This window comes from Oncorhynchus nerka, unplaced genomic scaffold (genome assembly GCF_034236695.1).
Source record: "Oncorhynchus nerka isolate Pitt River unplaced genomic scaffold, Oner_Uvic_2.0 unplaced_scaffold_1675, whole genome shotgun sequence".
In the NCBI taxonomy this organism is placed as follows: Eukaryota; Metazoa; Chordata; class Actinopteri; order Salmoniformes; family Salmonidae; genus Oncorhynchus; species Oncorhynchus nerka.
In genome coordinates, this window is record NW_027039644.1 from 4,888 (window position 1) to 32,732 (window position 27,845).

At 54.2% G+C, this 27,845-nt stretch overlaps 1 protein-coding gene across 1 annotated transcript in view; it reads right to left on the reverse strand.

The window, feature by feature from the left end:
- Positions 1 to 4,482: 4,482 nt before the first annotated feature.
- LOC115127644 (microtubule cross-linking factor 1-like) overlaps positions 4,483 to 27,845 on the reverse strand; it is a 52,158-nt gene continuing 28,795 nt past the window's right edge. The window contains exons 11-13 of the mRNA XM_065015122.1: positions 25,716 to 26,075; positions 25,074 to 25,622; positions 4,483 to 4,980 (exon numbers count right to left, since the gene is read on the reverse strand). Coding sequence (XP_064871194.1) covers positions 4,483 to 4,980; positions 25,074 to 25,622; positions 25,716 to 26,075 — 1,407 coding nt within the window. The remainder of the gene's footprint in view (positions 4,981 to 25,073; positions 25,623 to 25,715; positions 26,076 to 27,845) is intronic.

Below are 27,845 nucleotides of genomic sequence, written 5' to 3' on the forward strand. Positions count from 1 at the left end.
GTCCTATACTACCCTAGTCTTATACTACCCAGTCTAACCTATACTACCCTAGTCCTATACTACCCTAGTACCCTAGTCCTATACTACCTAGTCTTATTATACTACCCCCTAACCCTAATTATACTACCTATATACCCTAGTCCTATACTACCCTAGTCCTATACTACCCTAGTCCTATACTACCCTAGTCCTATACTACCCTAATCCTATACTACCCTAGTCCCATACTACCCTAGTCCTATACTACCCTAGTCCTATACTACCCTAGTCCTATACTACCCTAGTCCTATACTACTCTATTCCTATACTACCCTAGTCTTATACTACCCAGTCTAACAACCCCATTACCCTAGTCCTATACTACTACCCTAGCCTCTCCTACTACCCTAGTCCTATACTACCTAGTCTTATACTACCCCTAGTCCTATACTACCTAGTCTAGTCTACCCTACTACCTAGTCTTATACTACCCTAGTCCTATACTACCCTAGTCTTATACTACCCTAGTCCTATACTACCCTAGTCTTATACTACCCTAGTCCTATACTACCCTAGTCCTATACTACCCTAGTCCTCTACTACCCTAGTCCTATACTACCCTAGTCCTATACTACCCTAGTCCTCTACTACCCTAGTCCTCTACTACCCTAGTCCTCTACTATCCTAGTCTTATACTACCCAGTCTAACAACCCCATTACCCTAGTCCTATACTACCCTAGTCCTATACTACCCTAGTCTTATACTACCCTAGTCCTATACTACCCTAGTCTTATACTACCCAGTCTAACAACCCCATTACCCTAGTCCTATACTACCCTAGTCCTATACTACCCTAGTCCTCTACTACCCTAGTCCTATACTACCCTAGTCCTATACTACCCTAGTCCTATACTACCCTAGTCCTATACTACCCTAATCCTATACTACTCTAATCCTATACTACTCTAGTCCTATACTACCCTAGTCTTATACTACCCAGTCTAACAACCCCATTACCCTAGTCCTATACTACCCTAGTCCTATACTACCCTAGTCCTCTACTACCCTAGTCCTATACTACCCTAGTCCTATACTACCCTAGTCCTATACTACCCTAATCCTATACTACTCTAATCCTATACTACTCTAGTCCTATACTACCCTAGTCCTATACTACCCTAGTCCTATACTACCCTAGTCCTATACTACCCTAGTCCTATACTACCCTAGTCCTATACTACCCTAGTCCTATACTACTCTATTCCTATACTATCCTAGTCCTATACTACCCAGTCTAGACGTGATTAAGAAAGTGAAAACAGCCAAAGCTTTGTGAGTTAAAGGTCAGTCTACAGGCTACAAGTCACATCTACTAATTCCTATTGTTGGACTACTCATCTCCGTTGGTATCCGCTGTTCTCAGGGTCTGTTTTCTCCGCTGGACATCTGTTGACAGATTGGATTGACTGAGTTTGTTTATTATAGTTTGAACTGTGTTTATTTGGTTTATTTGTTTATTTTGTTTTAATTGTTTATTTTGTTTATTTGTTTATTTTGTTTATTTTGTGTGGGACCATTGATATTTGGTCAAGAAGTCTTTTGGACATTTTAAGGCCTTAGTTGTGTAATGAACACGATGGGAGACATCGAGCTGGTTTGAAGCGCAGGGCACAGCAGGTGTTTATAGGTAAAGGACCACAGGAGGAGGCAGGTAGCTGGGTCCAGGGGCAGGCAGAAGGTCATACACAGGAGGAGGCAGGTAGCTGGGTCCAGGGGCAGGCAGAAGGTCATACACAGGAGGAGGTAGGTAGCTGGGTCCAGGGGCAGGCAGAAGGTCATACACAGGAGGAGGCAGGTAGCTGGGACCAGGGGCAGGCAGAAGGTCATACACAGGAGGAGGTAGGTAGCTGGGTCCAGGGGCAGGCAGAAGGTCATACACAGGAGGAGGCAGGTAGCTGGGTCCAGGGGCAGGCAGAAGGTCATACACAGGAGGAGGCAGGTAGCTGGGTCCAGGGGCAGGCAGAAGGTCATACACAGGAGGAGGCAGGTAGCTGGGTCCAGGGGCAGGCAGAAGGTCATACACAGGAGGAGGCAGGTAGCTGGGTCCAGGGGCAGGCAGAAGGTCATACACAGGAGGAGGCAGGTAAGTGGGTCCAGGGGCAGGCAGAAGGTCATACACAGGAGGAGGCAGGTAGCTGGGTCCAGGGGCAGGCAGAAGGTCATACATAGGAGGAGGCAGGTAGCTGGGTCCAGGGGCAGGCAGAAGGTCATACACAGGAGGAGGCAGGTAGCTGGGTCCAGGGACAGGCAGAAGGTCATACACAGGAGGAGGCAGGTAGCTGGGTCCAGGGACAGGCAGAAGGTCATACACAGGGGTCCAAAAGGACAACAGTACAGGCAGGGAAAAGGCTGGTAACGTAGTCCAGGAGAACATGCAATAGGTTGATAACAGAAACTCCGATAGGCTAAAGTACAGAAAAGCAGAGCTCCGACTAGAAGTGTCACAAAACAAACAATACCTCACAATGATGGGGTGCAAAGAACTGAACTAAATTGTGTGTGATAATGAAAGGCAGGTGTGCGAACAGGTGATCAGAATTCAGGTGATTGGGATCTGGAAAGTGAGCTGCGTTCAGGGGATCTACATGTTTGAGATTGTCAGTTGGAAGCAGACATTACAGTAACCCCCCTACCCTCCACGGGCAGCTCTTGATGGCCTAGGAAGCTGAGCAGGGGGCCGACCCACTGGGGACGTGGAGCTGGGTGGTCAGGACGGTTACGGTGGAAAGCCAGGATCATGGCTGGGTCGAGGATGTCCCAGGCGGGGACCCAGGACCGTTCTTCGGGTCCGTACCCCTCCCAATCCACCAGGTAGTGGATGCGACCACCCAGGCACTTGGAGTCAAGGAGGGCTTGGATGGAATAAGTCGGTGCATCGCCGTTGTCAAACGGAGGGGGTGCGCCGAGGTGCGCCACTGGAGGATGGAGAGGGCTGTGGAAGGGTGAGGAGATCCAGTAATGGCGGGGCAACTGGAGACGGTAGGTGACAGGATTGATGCGGTGTGTTATTTTGAAAGGACCAATGAACCGGGGACTGAACTTTTTGCAGGGATCACAAAGCCAGATGTGCCAGGTAGAGAGCCACACACATTACCCAGGGTGGAAGAGTGGAGTAGGTCGGTGACGCCGATCAGAAACCGTTTCTGAGAGAGGGAAGCTTGATGTAGGTACCGATGTGTGGTCTCCCAAACCTGCTCACTCCGTCGAAACCACTCATCCATGGCAGGCACAGTTCTGGGCTCTGTCTCCCATGGGAACACGGGGGGAGGTGGAGTGAGATGGAGTGAGGAATGCACCAGGGAGTTCTGTGTGTATTCCAACCAGGCTGTATAGCAACTCCACTCGTGTGGTTGGTTGGTGCAGTGTTGGCGAAGATACTTCCCTATTTCCTGATTCAGACGTTCCATCTGCCCGTTGGTTTGGGGATGGTATCCGGATGACAGGCAGATGGAGACCCCCAGTCGGTCGCAGAAGCCTCGCCACACCCTGGAGGCGAACTGGGGTCCGGGACCCGAAACGATATCTTCCGGGATCACATACAGACGAAACACCTGTTGGAACATGCACTCGGCCATTTCCATGGCATTAGGTAGCTGCGGAAGGGGGATGATTCGGCACATCTTGGAGAACGGGTCCACTACAACTAAAATAGTAGTGAATCCCAAAGAGTCTGGCAGATCAGTGAGGAAATCCAGATCAGGGAGGAAATCCCGATGTGGGACCATGGTCTGTGTGGTGTCGGTAGAGGCTTGAGTTTACCGGTAGGTAGTTGGCGTGGGCTCATGCACAGACGGGACAGGAAATAACGTAATCTTAGATGCCTGCTGTTAGGGATGACCACCAGAACTTGCGTGTCAGTAGCCCTGTGGTCTGGGTGATCCCGGGATAGCCAGAACTCAGGGAGCTATGGCACCACTACATTAGTTGGCGTCTGATGGATGCGGGACGTAGGTCTTGCCTGCAGGGGTGTTGGGAGGTGCTGGGTCGTGGCGTAGGGCCTCTTGGACGACAGATTGGATTTCTTTTTTTAGATTTGTATGGGTCCCACGACACAAGACAGAGGCAGGATGGGCTCGGGAGCTGGGTTAGAGGAAGGGGAGCCAAATAGACAGGATAAGGAATCAGCCTTCACATTTTTCTTGCCAGGCAGATAGGTGAAGTTGAATCGGGAGTGCCCAGCGAGCCTGTTTGGGGTTGAGCCGCTTAGCACTTCTTAAGTACTCCAAATTGTGGTGGTCGGTAAGGACCAGGAATGGGTGATGAGCTCCCTCTAACCAGTGGCGCCACTCTTCGATAGCTTAATGGCGAGGAGCTCTCAGTTCCCGACATCATAGTTCCTCTCAGCGGGTGACGGTTTCTTGGAAAAGAAGCCACATGGGTGTAATTTTGGAGGTGTCCCTACCCACTGAGAGAGAACCGTTTCTACGCCAACCTTAGATGCATCAACCTCCAGAACAAAAGGAAGGGTCTGGCTGCCTAAGGATGGGTGCAGAGGTGAAGAGGCAGTTCAAGGTCTCAAATGCAGTAAGGTCAGTGTCGGTCCATTGGAGGGTACAGGTTTTTGACTGGTGAGAGCTGAGAGAGGAGCTGGTTGTGCTGCTGCAGTTTCGAATGAACCGGCGGTAGTAGTCGGAAAATCCTAGGATATGTTGTAGTTCCTTTACGGTGGTAGGTTTGGGCCAGTTAAGCACGGCCATGACTTTGTCTTCGTCCATGTTGACCCCGCCTGGTGTCAACATAAAACCTAGGAAGGTTACCGTAGTAACGTGAAAGGAGCTCTTCTCAGCCTTGACATAAAGATGGTGGTCTTGTAGTCGTTTGAGGACCTGTTGCACATGCTGTACGTGCTCTGCAAGGGAGTGAGAGTAGATCAAGATATCATCAATGTACACGATGTGGATCTGGTTGGTCATGTCCTGGAAAACTTCATTCATGAAGGACTGGAAGACTGCGGGAGCATTGGTGAGACCGTATGTGGGTTGTGGGTTGGACTGGCAGACTCCGATCCTTCTATAGAGGTGGCTCGACAGGGTAGACTGAAGCAGTTCTTATAACAGGCGGGTTGTGGGTTGGACTGGCAGACTCCGATCCTTCTATAGAGGTGGCTCGACAGGGTAGACTGAAGCAGTTTCTTAAAACAGGCGGGAGACCATGACCGCAGTTCCCCTTACCGCCAGGAGATGGCAGGGTCGTGAAGGATTAGCCAGGGGTGACCGAGGATTAGGGGTTCTTTAGGCGAAGACGACACCATTAACTGAATGACCTCAGAGTGAAGGAGGCCAATCTGAAAGGTGATACTTTCGGTCATGCGAGTCACAAGACCAGATCTGAGAGGTTGTCCGTGCATCGCATTAATCCTAACAGGAGGATTAACAGGGATTAGTTTGACTCTTAACAGTTGTGCCAATTGTTCGTCAATTAAATGACCTGCGGCCCCAACGAGTCCACTAGTCCCTCCACAACCTGAGTCAACCCATTAGCAGAAAGAAGAGCCAGGATACCAAACTGGTTTTTGGTAATATTCACCAGTAGGTTGCCAATGGATTTGGACATCCGGATGTATTGGTTCAGGTCAGTTAAAAATATCCTCTGCAGGCCAGTTCGGTCAGTAACTCCCAATGTAGACCCCTCCGGTAGACTGTACGGAGAGCTGCCGGCAGCCGTGGTATGGAACTCAAGGGCTCAGTGGTGGATCGACGGCCCTGCTCATCCATTAAATCTCCTCTACGGGCCAGTTCAGTCTGTAAACTCACGATTAAAACCCCTCCGGTAGACTGTAAGGAGAGCTGGTTGACTCTATCCACTGCCGGTACGGGCATACTCAGTGGTGGATCGACGGCCCTGTCGCAGCTCACATAACAGGTCACCGGTGTGACAACATGAAGCTGAATGGTCGAAAACCTCCTTGAAGAGAGCGTGGAAACGTGATTCAGAGGACAGATCAGATCTTTGAGCAGCCCGCAGGGTTGTGACCCAATCCAGAGCTTTGTCTGTGAGTAGGGAGATGACGAAGTCACCCTGTCTTTGTCAGAGGTGTAGTCAGCGGGCTGATGGTCTATGGACAGGTTACACTACATGAGAAATCCTTGACATTTCCCTGGGGAGCCGTCGTATTTATTAGGCATGGATATGGGGGGAAAATGAACGAGAGGAGGCTGTGGCACCTGATATCGGTGAATCAGGAATGGACTGGTCGAAGGAGGTCGCAGAGTTCATCGATTCGTTCCTCCTGTCGGGGAAGACGTAGCTGCAGCTCCGCTGAATCCATCTGTAGTTTTTGGTGAGGTATTCTGTTCTGGCTATCTGGTATTCTGTTTATTTGTGGCAGGTAGCCTAGTGGTTAGAGCGTTGGACTAGTAACCAAAAGGTTGCAAGATCGAATCCCTGAGCTGACAAGGTAAAAATCTGTCATTCTGCCCCTGAACAAGGCAGTTAACCCACTGTTCATAGGCCGTCATGGGAGACAGAGATGGTTTCAAGTGCAGCAACTGTTTATTTGTAAAGGACCACAGGAGGCGGTAGGTAGCTGGGTCCAGGGGCAGGCAGAAGGTCATACACAGGGGGTCCAAAAAGGCAACAGTACAGGCAGGGTAAAGGCTAATAACATCGCCCGGGAGATCAGGCAATAGGTTGATATCAGGAAATCCAATAGGCTAAAGTACAGGCCAGGAATAGGCAAAAGGTGTCGTTAGTGAGACAGGCCAAAACTATCATAAACAGGAGGATTAAATTACGGGAAAAAAACAGAGTATAGATAGAAGTGTGTATCAAAACAAACAATACCTCACAGTGACGGGATGCAAAGAACTGAGTGTGTGATAATGACGAACAGGTGATTGGGATCCGGAGAGTGAGCTGCGTTCAGGGGATCTATGTGTTTGAGAACCGGAGAGTGAGCTGCGTTCAGGGGATCTATGTGTTTGAGAACCGGAGAGTGAGCTGCGTTCAGGGGATCTATGTGTTTGAGAACCGGAGAGTGAGCTGCGTTCAGGGGATCTCTGTGTTTGAGAACCGGAGAGTGAGCTGCGTTCAGGGGATCTATGTGTTTGAGAACCGGAGAGTGAGCTGCGTTCAGGGGATCTATGTGTTTGAGATTGTGAGTTACAGGTTGTTTTCGTTTACAAAACCCATCTTCATGCCACACGCACCCCTCAATTGGGAGGGAATGCAGGTCCTCTAAGGTTGATGACTGGGATCTTTCTGGTCAGTTGTTTCTATGACGTTTCCTCAGAGTTGCTCATCATTATTCTAGTAGGAGGTATTATTGGTTGGGTTATCCCTGTGCTGTGACTGGTGTTCACATGTAGCCTGTTGGCCTATCAGGCTACACGACCAACAGGCTACACTCTAGTCTCCACTGGCTATAAGGCTACACGACCAACAGGCTACACTCTAGTCTCCACTGGCTATCAGGCTACACGACCAACAGGCTACACTCTAGTCTCCACTGGTTATCTGGCCAACAGGTTACACGAACAACAGGCTACACTCTAGTCTCCACAGGCTATCTGGCCATCAGGCTACACGAACAACAGGCTACACTCTAGTCTCCACTGGCTATCTGGCCATCAGGCTACACGGCCAACCTTCTACACTCTAGTCTCCACTGGCTATCTGGCCATCAGGCTACACTCTAGTCTCCACTGGCTATCTGGCCATCAGGCTACACGGCCAACAGGCTACACTCTAGTCTCCACGGGCTATCTGGCGATCAGGCTACACGGCCAACAGGCTACACTCTAGTCTCCACTGGCTATCTGGCCATCAGGCTACATGACCAACAGGCTACACTCTAGTCTCCACTGGCCATCTGGCCATCAGGCTACACTCTAATCTCTACTGGCCATCTGGCCAACAGGCTACACTCTAGTCTCCACTGGCCATCTGGCCATCAGGCTACACTCTAGTCTCCACTGGCTATCTGGCCAACAGGCTACACTCTAGTCTCCACTGGCCATCTGGCCATCAGGCTAAACTCTAGTCTCCACTGGCCATCTGGCCAACAGGCTACACTCTAGTCTCCACTGGCCATCTGGCCAACAGGCTACACTCTAGTCTCCACTGGCTATCTGGCCATCAGGCTACACTCTAGTCTCTACTGGCTATCTGACCATCAGGCTACACTCTAGTCTCCACTGGCTATCTGGCCAACAGGCTACACTCTAGTCTCCACTGGCCATCTGGCCATCAGGCTAAACTCTAGTCTCCACTGGCCATCTGGCCAACAGGCTACACTCTAGTCTCCACTGGCCATCTGGCCATCAGGCTACACTCTAGTCTCCACTGGCCATCTGGCCATCAGGCTACACTCTAGTCTCCACTGGCCATCTGGCCAACAGGCTAGACGGCCAACAGGTTACACTCTAGTCTCTACTGGCTATCTGGCCAACAGGCTACACTCTAGTCCCTACTGGTTATCTGGCCAACAGGCTACACTCTAGTCTAATGGCTATCTGGCCAACAGGTTACACACTAGTCTCCACTGGTCATCTGGCCATCAGGCTCCACTCTAGTCTCTACTGGCCATCTGGCCAACAGGCTACACGGCCAACAGGCTACACTCTAGTCTCCACGGGCTATCTGGCCATCAGGCTACACGGCCAACAGGCTACACTCTAGTCTCCACTGGCTATCTGGCCATCAGGCTACATGACCAACAGGCTACACTCTAGTCTCCACTGGTCATCTGGCCATCAGGCTCCACTCTAGTCTCTACTGGCCATCTGGCCAACAGGCTACACGGCCAACAGGCTACACTCTAGTCTCCACGGGCTATCTGGCCATCAGGCTACACGGCCAACAGGCTACACTCTAGTCTCCACTGGCTATCTGGCCATCAGGCTACATGACCAACAGGCTACACTCTAGTCTCCACTGGCTATCTGGCCATCAGGCTACATGACCAACAGGCTATACTCTAGTCTCCACTGGCCATCTGGCCATCAGGCTACACTCTAATCTCTACTGGCCATCTGGCCATCAGGCTACACTCTAGTCTCCACTGGCTATCTGGCCAACAGGCTACACTCTAGTCTCCACTGGCCATCTGGCCATCAGGCTAAACTCTAGTCTCCACTGGCCATCTGGCCAACAGGCTACACTCTAGTCTCCACTGGCCATCTGGCCAACAGGCTACACTCTAGTCTCCACTGGCTATCTGGCCATCAGGCTACACTCTAGTCTCTACTGGCTATCTGACCATCAGGCTACACTCTAGTCTCCACTGACCATCTGGCCAACAGGCTACACTCTAGTCTCCACTGGCCATCTGGCCAACAGGCTACACTCTAGTCTCCACTGGCCATCTGGCCATCAGGCTACACTCTAGTCTCCACTGGCCATCTGGCCATCAGGCTACACTCTAGTCTCCACTGACTATCTGGCCAACAGGCTAGACGGCCAACAGGTTACACTCTAGTCTCTACTGGCTATCTGGCCATCAGGCTACATGACCAACAGGCTATACTCTAGTCTCCACTGGCCATCTGGCCATCAGGCTACACTCTAATCTCTACTGGCCATCTGGCCATCAGGCTACACTCTAGTCTCCACTGGCTATCTGGCCAACAGGCTACACTCTAGTCTCCACTGGCCATCTGGCCATCAGGCTAAACTCTAGTCTCCACTGGCCATCTGGCCAACAGGCTACACTCTAGTCTCCACTGGCCATCTGGCCAACAGGCTACACTCTAGTCTCCACTGGCTATCTGGCCATCAGGCTACACTCTAGTCTCTACTGGCTATCTGACCATCAGGCTACACTCTAGTCTCCACTGACCATCTGGCCAACAGGCTACACTCTAGTCTCCACTGGCCATCTGGCCAACAGGCTACACTCTAGTCTCCACTGGCCATCTGGCCATCAGGCTACACTCTAGTCTCCACTGGCCATCTGGCCATCAGGCTACACTCTAGTCTCCACTGGCTATCTGGCCAACAGGCTACACTCTAGTCTCCACTGACTATCTGGCCAACAGGCTAGACGGCCAACAGGTTACACTCTAGTCTCTACTGGCTATCTGGCCAACAGGCTACACTCTAGTCCCTACTGGTTATCTGGCCAACAGGCTACACTCTAGTCTAATGGCTATCTGGCCAACAGGTTACACACTAGTCTCCACTGGTCATCTGGCCATCAGGCTCCACTCTAGTCTCTACTGGCCATCTGGCCAACAGGCTACACGGCCAACAGGCTCCACTCTAGTCTCTACTGGCTATCTGGCCAACAGGCTACACGGCCAACAGGCTCCACTCTAGACTCTACTGGCCATCTGGCCAACAGGCTCCACTCTAGTCCCTACTGGCTATCTGGCCAACAGGCTACACTCTAATCTCTACTGGCTATCTGGCCAACAGGCTACACTCTAGTCTCCACTGACTATCTGGCCAACAGTCTGTTCTGCTGATGTGTGTGTCTGGTAGTCGTAGTCTCGCTCTCCAACTCTTCTCCTATCGGCAGGGTTAATACCTAACTGGCACCCCAACAGAAATGTTTATCTTTACCCCTCTCTAACAATACCTCTACAGAACAGGATTACAATTTAGTGCTGTAATGTTTTCATCCTGTTTTAATATATTATCATAATGCTATATTCCTTTTTCAACCCACTGTTTAACGGTCCATCTCCTAGCCCATAGTGGCCTACAAATACTACCATTACTTAAAGAATTTCAACCAAATATTTTTTCAACATATTGCTCGCCATGTGAACCAGACCGCAAAATCCCCAGTGACCTTCTCCCTCAGACTGACTAGCAGAGGGATAGACCTTCTCCCTCAGACTGCTGACTAACAGAGGGATAGACCTTCTCCCTCAGACTGCTGACTAACAGAGGGTTAGACCTTCTCCCTCAGACTGCTGACTAACAGAGGGATAGACCTTCTCCCTCAGACTGCTGACTAACAGAGGGATAGACCTTCTCCCTCAGACTGCTGACTAACAGAGGGATAGACCTTCTCCCTCAGACTGCTGACTAACAGAGGGATATACCTTCTCCCCCAGACTGCTGACTATCAGAGGGATAGACCTTCTCCCTCAGACTGCTGACTAACAGAGGGATAGACCTTCTCCCTCAGACTGCTGACTAACAGAGGGATAGACCTTCTCCCCCAGACTGCTGACTAACAGAGGGTTAGACCTTCTCCCTCAGACTGCTGACTAACAGAGGATAGACCTTCTCCCTCAGACTGCTGACTAACAGAGGGATAGACCTTCTCCCTCAGACTGCTGACTAACAGAGGGATAGACCTTCTCCCTCAGACTGCTGACTAACAGAGGGATAGACCTTCTCCCTCAGACTGCTGACTAACAGAGGGATAGACCTTCTCCCTCAGACTGCTGACTAACAGAGGGTTAGACCTTCTCCCTCAGACTGCTGACTAACAGAGGGATATACCTTCTCCCCCAGACTGCTGACTAACAGAGGGATAGACCTTCTCCCTCAGACTGCTGACTAACAGAGGGATAGACCTTCTCCCTCAGACTGCTGACTAACAGAGGGATAGACCTTCTCCCCCAGACTGCTGACTAACAGAGGGTTAGACCTTCTCCCTCAGACTGCTGACTAACAGAGGGATAGACCTTCTCCCTCAGACTGCTGACTAACAGAGGGATAGACCTTCTCCCTCAGACTGCTGACTAACAGAGGGATAGACCTTCTCCCTCAGACTGCTGACTAACAGAGGGATAGACCTTCTCCCTCAGACTGCTGACTAACAGAGGGATAGACCTTCTCCCTCAGACTGCTGACTAACAGAGGGTTAGACCTTCTCCCTCAGACTGCTGACTAACAGAGGGATATACCTTCTCCCTCAGACTGCTGACTAACAGAGGGTTAGACCTTCTCCCTCAGACTTCTGACTAACAGAGGGATAGACCTTCTCCCTCAGACTGCTGACTAACAGAGGGATAGACCTTCTCCCTCAGACTGCTGACTAACAGAGGGTTAGACCTTCTCCCTCAGACTGCTGACTAACAGAGGGTTAGACCTTCTCCCTCAGACTGCTGACTAACAGAGGGATATACCTTCTCCCTCAGACTGCTGACTAACAGAGGGATAGACATCCTCCCTCAGACTGCTGACTAACAGAGGGATAGACCTTCTCCCTCAGACTGCTGACTAACAGAGGGATAGACCTTCTCCCTCAGACTGACTAACAGAGGGATAGACCTTCTCCCTCAGACTGCTGACTAACAGAGGGATGGACCTTCTCCCTCAGACTGCTGACTAACAGAGGGATAGACCTTCTCCCTCAGACTGCTGACTAACAGAGGGTTAGACCTTCTCCCTCAGACTGCTGACTAACAGAGGGATAGACCTTCTCCCTCAGACTGCTGACTAACAGAGGGTTAGACCTTCTCCCTCAGACTGCTGACTAACAGAGGGATAGACCTTCTCCCTCAGACTGCTGACTAACAGAGGGATAGACCTTCTCCCTCAGACTGCTGACTAACAGAGGGATAGACCTTCTCCCTCAGACTGCTGACTAACAGAGGGAGACCTTCTCCTCAGACTGTTAACAGAGGGACCTTCTCCCTCAGACTGCTGACTAACAGAGGGTTAGACCTTCTCCCTCAGACTTCTGACTAACAGAGGGATAGACCTTCTCCCTCAGACTGCTGACTAACAGAGGGATAGACCTTCTCCCTCAGACTGCTGACTAACAGAGGGTTAGACCTTCTCCCTCAGACTGCTGACTAACAGAGGGTTAGACCTTCTCCCTCAGACTGCTGACTAACAGAGGGATATACCTTCTCCCTCAGACTGCTGACTAACAGAGGGATAGACATCCTCCCTCAGACTGCTGACTAACAGAGGGATAGACCTTCTCCCTCAGACTGCTGACTAACAGAGGGATAGACCTTCTCCCTCAGACTGACTAACAGAGGGATAGACCTTCTCCCTCAGACTGCTGACTAACAGAGGGATGGACTTTCTCCCTCAGACTGCTGACTAACAGAGGGTTAGACCTTCTCCCTCAGACTGCTGACTAACAGAGGGATAGACCTTCTCCCTCAGACTGCTGACTAACAGAGGGTTAGACCTTCTCCCTCAGACTGCTGACTAACAGAGGGATAGACCTTCTCCCTCAGACTGCTGACTAACAGAGGGTTAGACCTTCTCCCTCAGACTGCTGACTAACAGAGGGATAGACCTTCTCCCTCAGACTGCTGACTAACAGAGGGTTAGACCTTCTCCCTCAGACTGCTGACTAACAGAGGGATAGACCTTCCCCCTCAGACTGCTGACTAACAGAGGGTTAGACCTTCTCCCTCAGACTGCTGACTAACAGAGGGATAGACCTTCTCCCTCAGACTGCTGACTAACAGAGGGATGGACCTTCTCCCTCAGACTGCTGACTAACAGAGGGTTAGACCTTCTCCCTCAGACTGCTGACTAACAGAGTGTTAGACCTTCTCCCTCAGACTGCTGACTAACAGAGGGATACTGAATGAGTGGTAAGTGGAGGCTGAAGCAGAGGGATACTGAATGAGTGGTGAGTGGAGGCTTAAGGGACTGAAGCAGAGGGATACTGAATGAGTGGTGAGTGGAGGCTGAAGCAGAGGGATACTGAATGAGTGGTGAGTAGAGGCTGAAGAGACTGAAGCAGAGGGATACTGAATGAGTGGTAAGTGGAGGCTGAAGCAGAGGGATACTGAATGAGTGGTGAGTGGAGGCTGAAGCAGAGGGATACTGAATGAGTGGTGAGTGGAGGCTGAAGCAGAGGGATACTGAATGAGTGGTGAGTGGAGGCTGAAGAGACTGAAACAGAGGGATACTGATTGAGTGGTGAGTGGAGGCTGAAGCAGAGGGATACTGAATGAGTGGTGAGTGGAGGCTGAAGAGACTGAAACAGAGGGATACTGATTGAGTGGTGAGTGGAGGCTGAAGCAGAGGGATACTGAATGAGTGGTGAGTGGAGTGGAGGATACTGAATGATAGAGGGATACTGAAGCAGAGGGATACTGAATGAGTGGTGAGTGGAAGCTGAAGCAGAGGGATACTGAATGAGTGGTAAGTGGAGGCTGAAGCAGAGGGATACTGAATGAGTGGTAAGTGGAGGCTGAAGCAGAGGGATACTGAATGAGTGGTAAGTGGAGGCTGAAGCAGAGGGATACTGAATGAGTGGTAAGTGGAGACTGAAGCATAGATGGGAGGAGCAAGAAGGAGCCAGAAACACCCTCTTAGTGTAGAAAAAAAATGAAGCGCAATAGTAGTAGTACTGTAGTAATACTGTAGTAATACTGTAGTAGTACTGTAGTAGTACTGCACTTGGGGAAAATGCAGTAGAACACTGTGTGGAATGTGAAGGAAAAAAAGTTATTAAAGTAATTAAAAATGTAATAAAATATTACCATTACATTACCATAGTGTCAGTCAATGCTCTTTGATCTGAGAAGAAAACACCAGCACGGAGTTATCAAAATGTAAATGAGAATGTTAATTTTGTTTTTCCTAGTAGCCAAATCGTAGAGACGTGGAATGAATGGGTCGTTATGGAATCTCTTGCCCCCCGGGAAAGAAAATACATCTCCCAAATGTCTAAACTAGTGAGAAATATGATTATGTGTGAATTTGCTTCATTTACTATCAATCCTCAAATAACATATTTAAATCATTTATATGATACTGAATTCTCTTTTGGTCATTTGTAGCTCAGTTGGTCGAGCATGGTGCTTGTAACGTCACGGTAGTGGGTTGGATTCCCGGGACCACCACTATGTAAAATGTATGTACGCATGACTGTAAGTCGGTTTGGATAAAAGTGTCTCCTAAATGGCATTATCTGATTAATATATATATTAATATATATTCCATGATGTGGACAGTATTTTATTTTACAAGTCAGTTAAGAACAAATTCTTATTTACAATGACGGCCTGGGAACAGTGGGTTAACTGCCTGTTCAGGGGCAGAACGACAGATTTGTACCTTGTCAGTTCGGGGATATGAACTTGCAACCTTTCGGTTACTAGTCCAACGCTCTAATCACTAGGCTACCTGCCGCCTCTACACTCTAACCACTAGGCTACCCTGCCGCCCCTCCAATCTAACCACTAGGCTACCCTGCCGCCCCTCCCCTTTAACCGCTAGGCTACCTGCTGCCCCTACACTCTAACCACTAGGCTGCCCTGCCCCCCTACACTCTAACCACTAGGCAACAATGCCGCCCCTACACTCTAACCACTAGGCTATACTGCCGCCCCTCCACTCTAACCACTAGGCTACCCTCCCGCCCCTACACTCTAACCACTAGGCTACTCTGCCGCCCCTCCACTCTAACCACTAGGCTACCCTCCCGCCCCTCCACTCCACTCTAACCACTAGACTACCCTCCCACCCCTACACTCTAACCACTAGGCTACCCTGCCGCCCCTACACTCTAACCACTAGGCTACCCTCCCGCCCCTCCACTCCACTCTAACCACTAGGCTACCCTCCCACCCCTACACTCTAACCACTAGGCTACCACTCCCGCCCCTACACTCTAACCACTAGGCTACCCTGCCGCCCCTCCACTCTAACCACTAGGCTACCCTCCCGCCCTCCACTCTAACCACTAGGCTACCCTGCCGCCCCTCCACTCTAACCACTAGGCTACCCTCCGCACCCTCCACTCTAACCACTAGGCTACCCTCCCGCCCCCCCTAACCACACTCTAACCACTAGGCTACCCTCCCCCCTCCACTCTAACCACTAGGCTACCCTGCCCCCCTCCACTCTAACCACTAGGCTACCCTCCCCCCTCTAACACTCTAACCACTAGGCTACCCTGCCCCCCTCCACTCTAACCACTAGGCTACCCTGCCGCCCCTCCACTCTAACCACTAGGCTACCCTCCCGCCCCTCCACTCTAACCACTAGGCTACCTGCCGCCCCCTCCACTCTAACCACTAGGCTACCTCCCGCCCCTCCACTCTAACCACTAGGCTAACCACTAGGCTACCCCCCCACTCTAACCACTAGGCTACCCTCCCCCCCTACACTCTAACCACTAGGCTACCTCCCGCCCTCCACTCTAACCACTAGGCTACCTCCGCCCCCTCCACTCTAACCACTAGGCTACCCTGCCGCCCCTCCACTCTAACCACTAGGCTACCCTCCCCTAACCCCTCCACTCTAACCACTAGGCTACCCTCCCGCCCCTCCACTCTAACCACTAGGCTACCCTCCCGCCCCTCCACTCTAACCACTAGGCTACCCTCCTGCCCCTCCACTCTAACCACTAGGCTACCCTCCCGCCCCCACTCCACTACCTGCCGCCCTAACCACTAGGCTACCCTCCCCCCCTCCACTCTAACCACTAGGCTACCCTCCCGCCCCCTCCACTCTAACCACTAGGCTACCCTCCCGCCCCTCCACTCTAACCACTAGGCTACCCTCCCGCCCTCCACTCTAACCACTAGGCTACCCTCCCGCCCCTCCACTCTAACCACTAGGCTACCCTCCCGCCCCTCCACTCTAACCACTAGGCTACCCTCCCGCCCCTCCACTCTAACCACTAGGCTACCCTGCCCCCCTACACTCTAACCACTAGGCTACCCTCCCGCCCCTCCACTCTAACCACTAGGCTACCCTCCTGCCCCTCCACTCTAACCACTAGGCTACCCTGCCGCCCCTCCACTCTAACCACTAGGCTACCCTCCCGCCCCTCCACTCTAACCACTAGGCTACCTCCCGCCCCTCCACTCTAACCACTAGGCTACCCTGCCGCCCCTCCACTCTAACCACTAGGCTACCTGCCGCCCCCTACACTCTAACCACTAGGCTACCTGCCGCCCCTCTACTCTAACCACTAGGCTACCTCCCGCCCCTGCACTCTAACCACTAGGCTACCCTCCCGCCCCCTCCACTCTAACCACTAGGCTACCTCCCGCCCCTCCACTCTAACCACTAGGCTACCTCTCACCCCTCCACTCTAACCACTAGGCTACCCTCCCGCCCCTCCACTCTAACCACTAGGCTACCCTCCCCCCTCCACTCTAACCACTAGGCTACCCTCCCGCCCCCTCCACTCTAACCACTAGGCTACCCTCCCGCCCCTCCACTCTAACCACTAGGCTACCCTCCCGCCCCTCCACTCTAACCACTAGGCTACCCTCCCACCCCTCCACTCTAACCACTAGGCTACCCTCCACTCCCCGCCCTCCACTCTAACCACTAGGCTACCCTGCCGCCCCCTCCACTCTAACCACTAGGCTACCCTCCCGCCCCTCCACTCTAACCACTAGGCTACCTCCCGCCCCTCCACTCTAACCACTAGGCTACCCTCCCGCCCCTCCACTCTAACCACTAGGCTACCCTCCCGCCCCTCCACTCTAACCACTAGGCTACCCTGCCACCCTACACTCTAACCACTAGGCTACCCTCCTGCCCCTCCACTCTAACCACTAGGCTACCCTCCCGCCCCTCCACTCTAACCACTAGGCTACCCTCCCGCCCCTCCACTCTAACCACTAGGCTACCCTCCCGCCCCTCCACTCTAACCAGGCTAGGCTAACCACTGCCGCCCCCTCCACTCTAACCACTAGGCTACCCACTCTAACCCGCCCCTCCACTCTAACCACTAGGCTACCCTCCCGCCCCTCCACTCTAACCACTAGGCTACCCTCCCACCCCTCCACTCTAACCACTAGGCTACCCTCCTGCCCCTCCACTCTAACCACTAGGCTACCCTCCCGCCCCTCCACTCTAACCACTAGGCTACCCTGCCGCCCCTCCACTCTAACCACTAGGCTACCTGCCGCCCCTCCACTCTAACCACTAGGCTACCCTCCCGCCCCCTCCACTCTAACCACTAGGCTACCCTCCTGCCCCCCTCCACTCTAACCACTAGGCTACCCTCCCGCCCCTCCACTCTAACCACTAGGCTACCCTCCCGCCCCTCCACTCTAACCACTAGGCTACCCTGCCGCCCCTCCACCCTCTAACCACTAGGCTACCCTCCCGCCCCTCCACTCTAACCACTAGGCTACCCTCCCGCCCCTCCACTCTAACCACTAGGCTACCCTCCCGCCCCTCCACTCTAACCACTAGGCTACCCTCCCGCCCCCACTCTAACCACTAGGCTACCCTCCCGCCCCTCCACTCTAACCACTAGGCTACCTCCCGCCCCTCCACTCTAACCACTAGGCTACCCTCCCGCCCCTCCACTCTAACCACTAGGCTACCCTCCCGCCCCTACACTCTAACCACTAGGCTACCTGCCGCCCTCCACTCTAACCACTAGGCTACCCTCCCGCCCTCCACTCTAACCACTAGGCTACCCTCCCGCCCCCTCCACACTAACCACTAGGCTACCCTCCCGCCCCTCCACTCTAACCACTAGGCTACCCTCCCGCCCCTCCACTCTAACCACTAGGCTACCCTCCCGCCCCTCCACTCTAACCACTAGGCTACCCTGCCGCCCCTCCACTCTAACCACTAGGCTACCCTCCCGCCCCTCCACTCTAACCACTAGGCTACCCTCCCGCCCCTCCACTCTAACCACTAGGCTACCCTCCCGCCCCTCCACACTCTAACCACTAGGCTACCCTCCGCCCCTCCACTCTAACCACTAGGCTACCCTCCCACCCCTCCACTCTAACCACTAGGCTACCCTCCCGCCCTCCACTCTAACCACTAGGCTACCCCTCCCGCCCTCCACTCTAACCACTAGGCTACCCTCCCGCCCCTCCACTCTAACCACTAGGCTACCCCTCCCGCCCCACTCTAACCACTAGGCTACCCTCCGCCCTCCACTCTAACCACTAGGCTACCCTGCCTCCACCCCTAACCACTAGGCACTCTAACCACTAGGCTACCCTCCACCCCTCCACTCTAACCACTAGGCTACCCTCCCGCCCCTCCACTCTAACCACTAGGCTACCCTCCCGCCCCTCCACTCTAACCACTAGGCTACCCTGCCACCCTACACTCTAACCACTAGGCTACCCTCCCGCCCCTCCACTCTAACCACTAGGCTACCCTCCCGCCCCTCCACTCTAACCACTAGGCTACCCTCCCGCCCCTCCACTCTAACCACTAGGCTACCCTCCCGCCCCTCCACTCTAACCACTAGGCTACCCTGCCGCCCCTCCCTCTAACCACTAGGCCCTGCCGCCCTCCACTCTAACCACTAGGCTACCCTCCCGCCCCTCCACTCTAACCACTAGGCTACCCTCCCGCCCTCCACTCTAACCACTAGGCTACCCTCCCGCCCCTCCACTCTAACCACTAGGCTACCCTCCCGCCCTCCACTCTAACCACTAGGCTACCCTGCCACCCCTCCACTCTAACCACTAGGCTACCCTCCCCCCTCCACTCTAACCACTAGGCTACCCTCCTGCCCCACTCTAACCACTAGGCTACCCTGCCGCCCCTCCACTCTAACCACTAGGCTACCCTCCCGCCCCTCCACTCTAACCACTAGGCTACCCTGCCGCCCCTCCACTCTAACCACTAGGCTACCCTGCCCCCCTCCACTCTAACCACTAGGCTACCCTCCCGCCCCTCCACTCTAACCACTAGGCTACCCTCCCGCCCCTCCACCTACCTCCCCTCCACTCTAACCACTAGGCTACCCTCCCGCCCTCCACCTCCACTCCCCCCCCTAACCACTAGGCTACCCTCCCGCCCTCCACTCTAACCACTAGGCTACCCTCCCGCCCCTCCACTCTAACCACTAGGCTACCCTCCCGCCCCTCCACTCTAACCACTAGGCTACCCTCCCGCCCCTCCACTCTAACCACTAGGCTACCCTCCCGCCCCTCCACTCTAACCACTAGGCTACCTGCCGCCCCTCCACTCTAACCACTAGGCTACCCTCCCGCCCCCCCTCCACTCTAACCACTAGGCTACCCTCCCGCCCCTCCACTCTAACCACTAGGCTACCCTGCCGCCCCTCCACTCTAACCACTAGGCTACCTGCCGCCCCTCCACTCTAACCACTAGGCTACCTGCCGCCCCTCCACTCTAACCACTAGGCTACCCTCCCGCCCCTCCACTCTAACCACTAGGCTACCCTCCCGCCCCTCCACTCTAACCACTAGGCTACCCTGCCGCCCCTCCACTCTAACCACTAGGCTACCTCCCGCCCCTCCACTCTAACCACTAGGCTACCCTCCCACCCCTCCACTCTAACCACTAGGCTACCCTGCCGCCCCTCCACTCTAACCACTAGGCTACCCTCCCGCCCTCCACTCTAACCACTAGGCTACCCTCCCGCCCCTCCACTCTAACCACTAGGCTACCCTCCCGCCCCTCCACTCTAACCACTAGGCTACCCTCCCGCCCCCACTCTAACCACTAACCACTAGGCTAACCACTAGGCTACCCTCCGCCCCTCCACTCTAACCACTAGGCTACCCTCCCGCCCCTCCACTCTAACCACTAGGCTACCTCCCGCCCCTCCACTCTAACCACTAGGCTACCTGCCGCCCCTCCACTCTAACCACTAGGCTACCCTCCCGCCCCTCCACTCTAACCACTAGGCTACCCTCCCGCCCCTCCACTCTAACCACTAGGCTACCCTCCCGCCCCTACACTCTAACCACTAGGCTACCCTGCCGCCCCTCCACTCTAACCACTAGGCTACCCTCCCGCCCCTCCACTCCACTCTAACCACTAGGCTACCCTCCCGCCCCTCCACTCTAACCACTAGGCTACCCTCCCACCCCTCCACTCTAACCACTAGGCTACCCTCCCGCCCCTCCACTCTAACCACTAGGCTACCCTGCCGCCCCTCCACTCTAACCACTAGGCTACCTGCCGCCCCTCCACTCTAACCACTAGGCTACCTGCCGCCCCTCCACTCTAACCACTAGGCTAACCTCCCGCCCCTGCACTCTAACCACTAGGCTACCCTCCCGCCCCTCCACTCTAACCACTAGGCTACCCTCCCCCCCCTCCACTCTAACCACTAGGCTACCCTCCCACCCCTACACTCTAACCACTAGGCTACCCTCCCGCCCCTCCACTCTAACCACTAGGCTACCCTGCCGCCCCTCCACTCTAACCACTAGGCTACCCTCCCGCCCCTCCACTCTAACCACTAGGCTACCCTCCCGCCCCTCCACTCTAACCACTAGGCTACCCTCCCGCCCCTCCACTCTAACCACTAGGCTACCTCCCACCCTCCACTCTAACCACTAGGCTACCCTCCCGCCCCTCCACTCTAACCACTAGGCTACCCTCCGCCAGCCCCTCCACTCTAACCACTAGGCTACCCTCCCGCCCCTACACTCTAACCACTAGGCTACCTCTGCCGCCCTCCACTCTAACCACTAGGCTACCCTCCCGCCCCTCCACTCTAACCACTAGGCTACCCTCCCGCCCCTCCACTCTAACCACTAGGCTACCCCTGCCCGCTCCTCCACTCTAACCACTAGGCTACCCTCCCGCCCCTACACTCTAACCACTAGGCTACCCTCCCGCCCTCCACTCTAACCACTAGGCTACCCTGCCGCCCCTCCACTCTAACCACTAGGCTACCTCCCTGCCCTCCACTCTAACCACTAGGCTACCCTCCCGCCCCTACACTCTAACCACTAGGCTACCCTGCCGCCCCTCCACTCTAACCACTAGGCTACCCTCCGCCCCCACTCTAACCACTAGGCTACCTCCCGCCCCTCCACTCTAACCACTAGGCTACCCTCCCGCCCTCCACTCTAACCACTAGGCTACCCTCCCCCTCCACTCTAACCACTAGGCTACCCTCCCCGCTCCCTCCACTCTAACCACTAGGCTACCCTGCCCCCCTCCACTCTAACCACTAGGCTACCCTGCCGCCCTCCTCCACTCTAACCACTAGGCTACCCTCCCGCCCCTCCACTCTAACCACTAGGCTACCCTCCCGCCCCTCCACTCTAACCACTAGGCTACCCTCCCTCCCCTCCACTCTAACCACTAGGCTACCCTCCCGCCCCCTCCCACTCTAACCACTAGGCTACCCTCCCGCCCCCTCCACTCTAACCACTAGGCTACCTGCCTAACCACTAGGCTACCCCACTCCACTCTAACCACTAGGCTACCCTCCCGCCCCTCCACTCTAACCACTAGGCTACCCTCCCCCCCTCCACTCTAACCACTAGGCTACCTGCCTCCCCTCCACTCTAACCACTAGGCTACCCTCCCGCCCTCCACTCTAACCACTAGGCTACCCTCCCGCCCCTCCACTCTAACCACTAGGCTACCCTCCCGCCCCTCCACTCTAACCACTAGGCTACCCTCCCACCCCTCCACTCTAACCACTAGGCTACCCTCCCACCCCTCCACTCTAACCACTAGGCTACCCTCTAACCACTAGGCTACCCCCGCCCCCACTCTAACCACTAGGCTACCCTCCCGCCCCTCCACTCTAACCACTAGGCTACCCTGCCGCCCCTCCCCTCAAACCGCGAGGCTACCCTCCCGCACAGCCCCTCCACACTAACCACTAGGCTACCCTCCCGCCCCTACACTCTAACCAGTAGGCTACTCTGCCGCCCATCCACTCTAACCACTAGGCTACCCTCCCGCCCCTCCACTCTAACCACTAGGCTACCCTCCCGCCCCTCCACTCTAACCACTAGGCTACCTGCCGCCCCGCTCCTCCACTCTAACCACTAGGCTACCCTCCCGCCCCTCCACTCTAACCACTAGGCTACCCTCCCGCCCCTCCACTCTAACCACTAGGCTACCCTCCCGCCCCTCCACTCTAACCACTAGGCTACCCTGCCGCCCCTCCACTCTAACCACTAGGCTAACCACTAGGCTACCCTCCCGCCCCTACACTCTAACCACTAGGCTACCCTCCCGCCCCTCCACTCTAACCACTAGGCTACCCTCCCGCCCCTCCACTCTAACCACTAGGCTACTAACCACTAGGCTACCCTCCCGCCCCTCCACTCTAACCACTAGGCTACCCTGCCGCCCCTCCACTCTAACCACTAGGCTACCTCCCGCCCCTCCACTCTAACCACTAGGCTACCCTCCCGCCCCTACACTCTAACCACTAGGCTACCCTGCCGCCCTCCACTCTAACCACTAGGCTACCCTCCCGCCCCTCCACTCTAACCACTAGGCTACCCTGCCGCCCCTCCACTCTAACCACTAGGCTACCCTCCCGCCCCTCCACTCTAACCACTAGGCTACCCTGCCGCCCCTCCACTCTAACCACTAGGCTACCCTCCCGCCCTCCACTCTAACCACTAGGCTACCCTCCCGCCCCTACACTCTAACCACTAGGCTACCCTCCCGCCCCTCCACTCTAACCACTAGGCTACCCTCCCGCCCTTCACTCTAACCACTAGGCTACCCTCCCGCCCTACACTCTAACCACTAGGCTACCCTCCCGCCCCTCCACTCTAACCACTAGGCTACCTCCCGCCCCTCCACTCTAACCACTAGGCTACCCTCCCGCCCTCCACTCTAACCACTAGGCTACCCCTAACCCCTCCACTCTAACCACTAGGCTACCCTCCCGCCCCTCCACTCTAACCACTAGGCTCCCGCCCTCCTCCTCTAACCACTAGGCTACCCTCCCGCCCTCCACTCTAACCACTAGGCTACCCTGCTACCCTGCCCCTCCACTCTAACCACTAGGCTACCCTGCCGCCCCTCCACTCTAACCACTAGGCTACCTGCCGCCCCTCCACTCTAACCACTAGGCTACCCTCCCGCCCCTCCACTCTAACCACTAGGCTACCCTGCCGCCCCTACACTCTAACCACTAGGCTACCTCCCGCCCCTCCCTCTAACCACTAGGCTACCCTCCCGCCCCTAACCACCTCCACTCTAACCACTAGGCTACCCCCCTCCCCTCCTCTAACCACTAGGCTACCCTCCCGCCCCTCCCCTCTAACCACTAGGATACCTAACCACTAGGCTACCCTGCTGCCCCTCCACTCTTAACCACGAGGCTACCTGCCGCCCCTACACTCTAACCACTAGGCTACCTGCCGCCCCTCCACTCTAACCACTAGGCTACCTCCCGCCCCTGCACTCTAACCACTAGGCTACCCTCCCGCCCCTCCACTCTAACCACTAGGCTACCCTCCCGCCCCTCCACTCTAACCACTAGGCTACCCTCCCGCCCCTCCACTCTAACCACTAGGCTACCCTCCCGCCCCTCCACTCTAACCACTAGGCTACCCTCCCGCCCCTACACTCTAACCACTAGGCTACTCTGCCGCCCCTCCACTCTAACCACTAGGCTACCCTCCCTAACCCCTACACTCTAACACACTAGGCCCCTCCATAACCACTAGGCTACCTCCGCCCCTCCACTCTAACCACTAGGCTACCCTCCCGCCCCTCCACTCTAACCACTAGGCTACCTCCCGCCCCTCCCTCTAACCACTAGGCTACCCTCCCGCCCCTCCCTCTAACCACTAGGCTACCTCCCGCCCTCCGCCCGCCCCTCCACTCTAACCACTAGGCTACCTGCCGCCCTCCCCTCCACTCTAACCACTAGGCTACCTCCCGCCCCGCCCCTCCACTCTAACCACCCACTCCACTCTAACCACTAGGCTACCTGCCGCCCCTCCACTCTAACCACTAGGCTACCTCCCGCCCCTACACTCTAACCACTAGGCTACCCTCCCGCCCCTCCACTCTAACCACTAGCTACCCTGCCGCCCCTCCACTCTAACCACTAGGCTACCTGCCGCCCCTAACCACTCTAACCACTAGGCTACCTGCCGCCCCTCCACTCTAACCACTAGGCTCCCCTCCCGCCCCTCCACTCTAACCACTAGGCTACCCTCCCGCCCCTCCCACTCTAACCACTAGGCTACCCTCCCGCCCTCCCCTCTAACCACTAGGCTACCCTCCCGCCCTTCTAACCACTAGGCTACCCTCCTGCCCCTCCCCTATAACCACTAGGCTACCCTCCCGCCCCTCCCCTCTAACCACTAGGCACCACTAGACAGAACAGTGTTGCGTTTCCCTTTCTGTTGACGAGCCCCGTAATCAATTCCAGAAATCGCGAAAATGGGTTTACCTTGCCTACTAATGAGGGGCCTAAAATAGATGGTAGTAAACAAACAGTGAGTAGAGTGACAGTATTTACCTCCATACACCCCTCCTGGTTCCGGTCTCCTTCTCCATGCCTCCCATCTCTGCTCTGGCCTGCAGACCCCAGTCTCTTCTCCTCCCTGAAGCTCTGTTCCAACAGCTTCTTGTTAAGCAGACGGGCTGCGTTCTCTGCCAGCGTGTATCCAGGCGGGGCAGACAGGTCCTGGCGTATACTGACCACCTCCGGTGTCCTCTCCCCTCCTGTTCCCCCCGGCCCTCCCTGGGTCTCTACTATCAGCTGCACCGGGCTGGGAGAACGCCCGCGGACATTCCTCAGGAACTCCTGGGCTGCTCCAAGGGACCTGGGGTCTTTGGGGTCTGAGGGTGGTAGGCTGGGTACCCCTGGCCCCCCGGGAGGTGAGGGGTCAGGGGGGGCGGGGCGGGTGCGGCTTGGGGACTTGGTGAATTTGGACTGCAGGGGTTCGTAAGCTACGGGGGTGTGGTCTATGATGTTGAAGAGGCTGGACAGGCCATCGTTGATGGTGGTGTGGACCGGAGAGTCCCTGGTGGTGGTGGAACGAGCCCAGGCCGACTCAGAGGCTCCCTGTAGTTATACATTAACACTTAGAGTGGCCTCAGGCAGCTGACTACAACAATACGTAGATAAATATGACTGAGGATTCAAAACAATAACTACCTTCTGGGGGGTGGTGGGAGTCGGAACCCTGGGGCCGGTCGTGGAGCTGGAGGAGGCCCCTACAGGGACGTCAGCCTTCGATGATGTCGACAACTTCCTCTGGAGCTTAGGAGAACCGTACTTAGGAGAACAACATGTCCGCTCGAACTTGGACTGGACTACAGGAGAGTACTGTATCTTACGGATGTTTCTGGAGGGGGAGGAGATGGGGGTGGAGCCTCCTCCTATAGGGGTGAGGCAGCGGTGGGGGGAGCTGGTGAGGTTGCGGAGGATGTCAGTTTGTAAGCCCACACTGATGGTCTGGGTGGTCTGGGTTCCCCGAGTAGTGAAACCGTTGGTCTGACACGCCGTGTCTCGGAGCTATTAGGTTGAGAAGATAAAGTTGTAGACATTAGAAGAATAAACTACATATACATTGACTGCTTCGTGCACAGTGGCTTGCGAAAGTTTTCACCCCCCTTGGCATTTTTCTTATTTTGTTGTCTTACATCCTGGAATAAAAATCGATTTTTACATTTTTATTTTTTATAATTTGATTTACTCAATATGCCGACTACCACTTTGAGGATGCAAAATATTTTTTAATATGAAATCAGCAAGAAATAAGACAAAAAACAGAACTTGAGCGTGAATAACAAAAGTCAATACTTTGTAGAGTCACCCCTTTGCAGCAATTACAGCTGCAAGTCTCTTGGGGTATGTCTCTATCAGCTTGGCACATCTAGGCACTGGGATTTTTGCCCATCCTTCAAGGCAAAACTGCTCCAGCTCCTTCAAGTTGGATGGGTTCTGCTGATATACAGCAATCTTTAAGTCATACCACAGATTCTCAATTGGATTGAGGTCTGGGCTTTGACTTGGCAATTCCAAGACATTTAAATGTCTCCCCTTAAACCACTCGAGTGTTGCTTTAGCAGTACGCTTAGGGTCATTGTCCTGCTGGAAGGTGAACCTCTGTCCCAGTCTCAAAACTGGTTTCCCTCAAGAATACCCCTGTATTTAGCGCCATCCATCATTCCTTCAATTCTGACCAGTTTCCCAGTCCCTGCCGATGAAAACCATCCCACAGCATGATGCTGCCACCACCATGCTTCACTGTGGGGATGGTGTTCTCGGGGTGATGCGGTGTTGGGTTTGCGCCAGACATAGCGTTTTCCTTGATGGCCAAAAAGCACAATTTTAGTCTTATCTGACCAGAGTACCTTATTCCATATGTTTGGGGAGTCTCCCACATGCCTTTTGGCGAACACCAAACGTGTTTGCTTATTTTTGTCTTTAAGCAATGGCTTTTTTCTGGGCTCTCTTCCATAAAGCCAGCTCTGGAGTGCTGCTTAAAGTTGTCCTATGGACAGATACTCCAATCTCCGCTGTGGAGCTTTGCAGCTCTTCAGGGTTATCTTTGGTCTCTTTGTTGCCTCTCTGATTAATGCTCTCCTTGCCTGGTCCGTCAGTTTTGTGGGCGTCCCAGTTTTGTTGTGGTTCCATATTCGTTCCATTTTTTAAATAATGGATTTAATGGTGCTCCGTGGGATGTTCAAAGTCTCAAGATATTTTTTTATAACCCAACCCTGATGTGTACTTCTCCACAACTTTGTCCCTGACCTGTTTGGCCCCTTGGTCTTCATGGTGCCTCTTTCTTAGTGGTGTTGCAGACTCTGGGGCCTTTCAGAACAGGTGTATATATACTGAGATCATATGACAGATCATGTGACAGATCATGTGACACTTAGATTGCACACAGGTGGACTATATTTAACAAATTATGTAACATCTGAAGGTAATTGGTTGCACCAGATCTTATTTAGGGGCTTCATAGCAAAGGGGTGAATACATATGCACACACCACTTTTGCGTTTTTATTTTAATTTTACAATTCCACTTCACCAATTTGGACTATTTTGTGTATGTCCATCACATGAAATCCAATTAAAAATCTATTTAAATGACAGGTTGTAATGCAACAAAATAGGAAAAACACCAAGAGGGATGAATACTTTTGCAAGGCCCTGTACACAAGATAACCTTGACCTTTAGTTTAGAATGTACACAAGAAAATGTTTCTTTCTAAATCATGTCCGAACAGTTGAATTGGCCAATCAAGTTGTAGTGACATCTCAAAGATGATCAAAG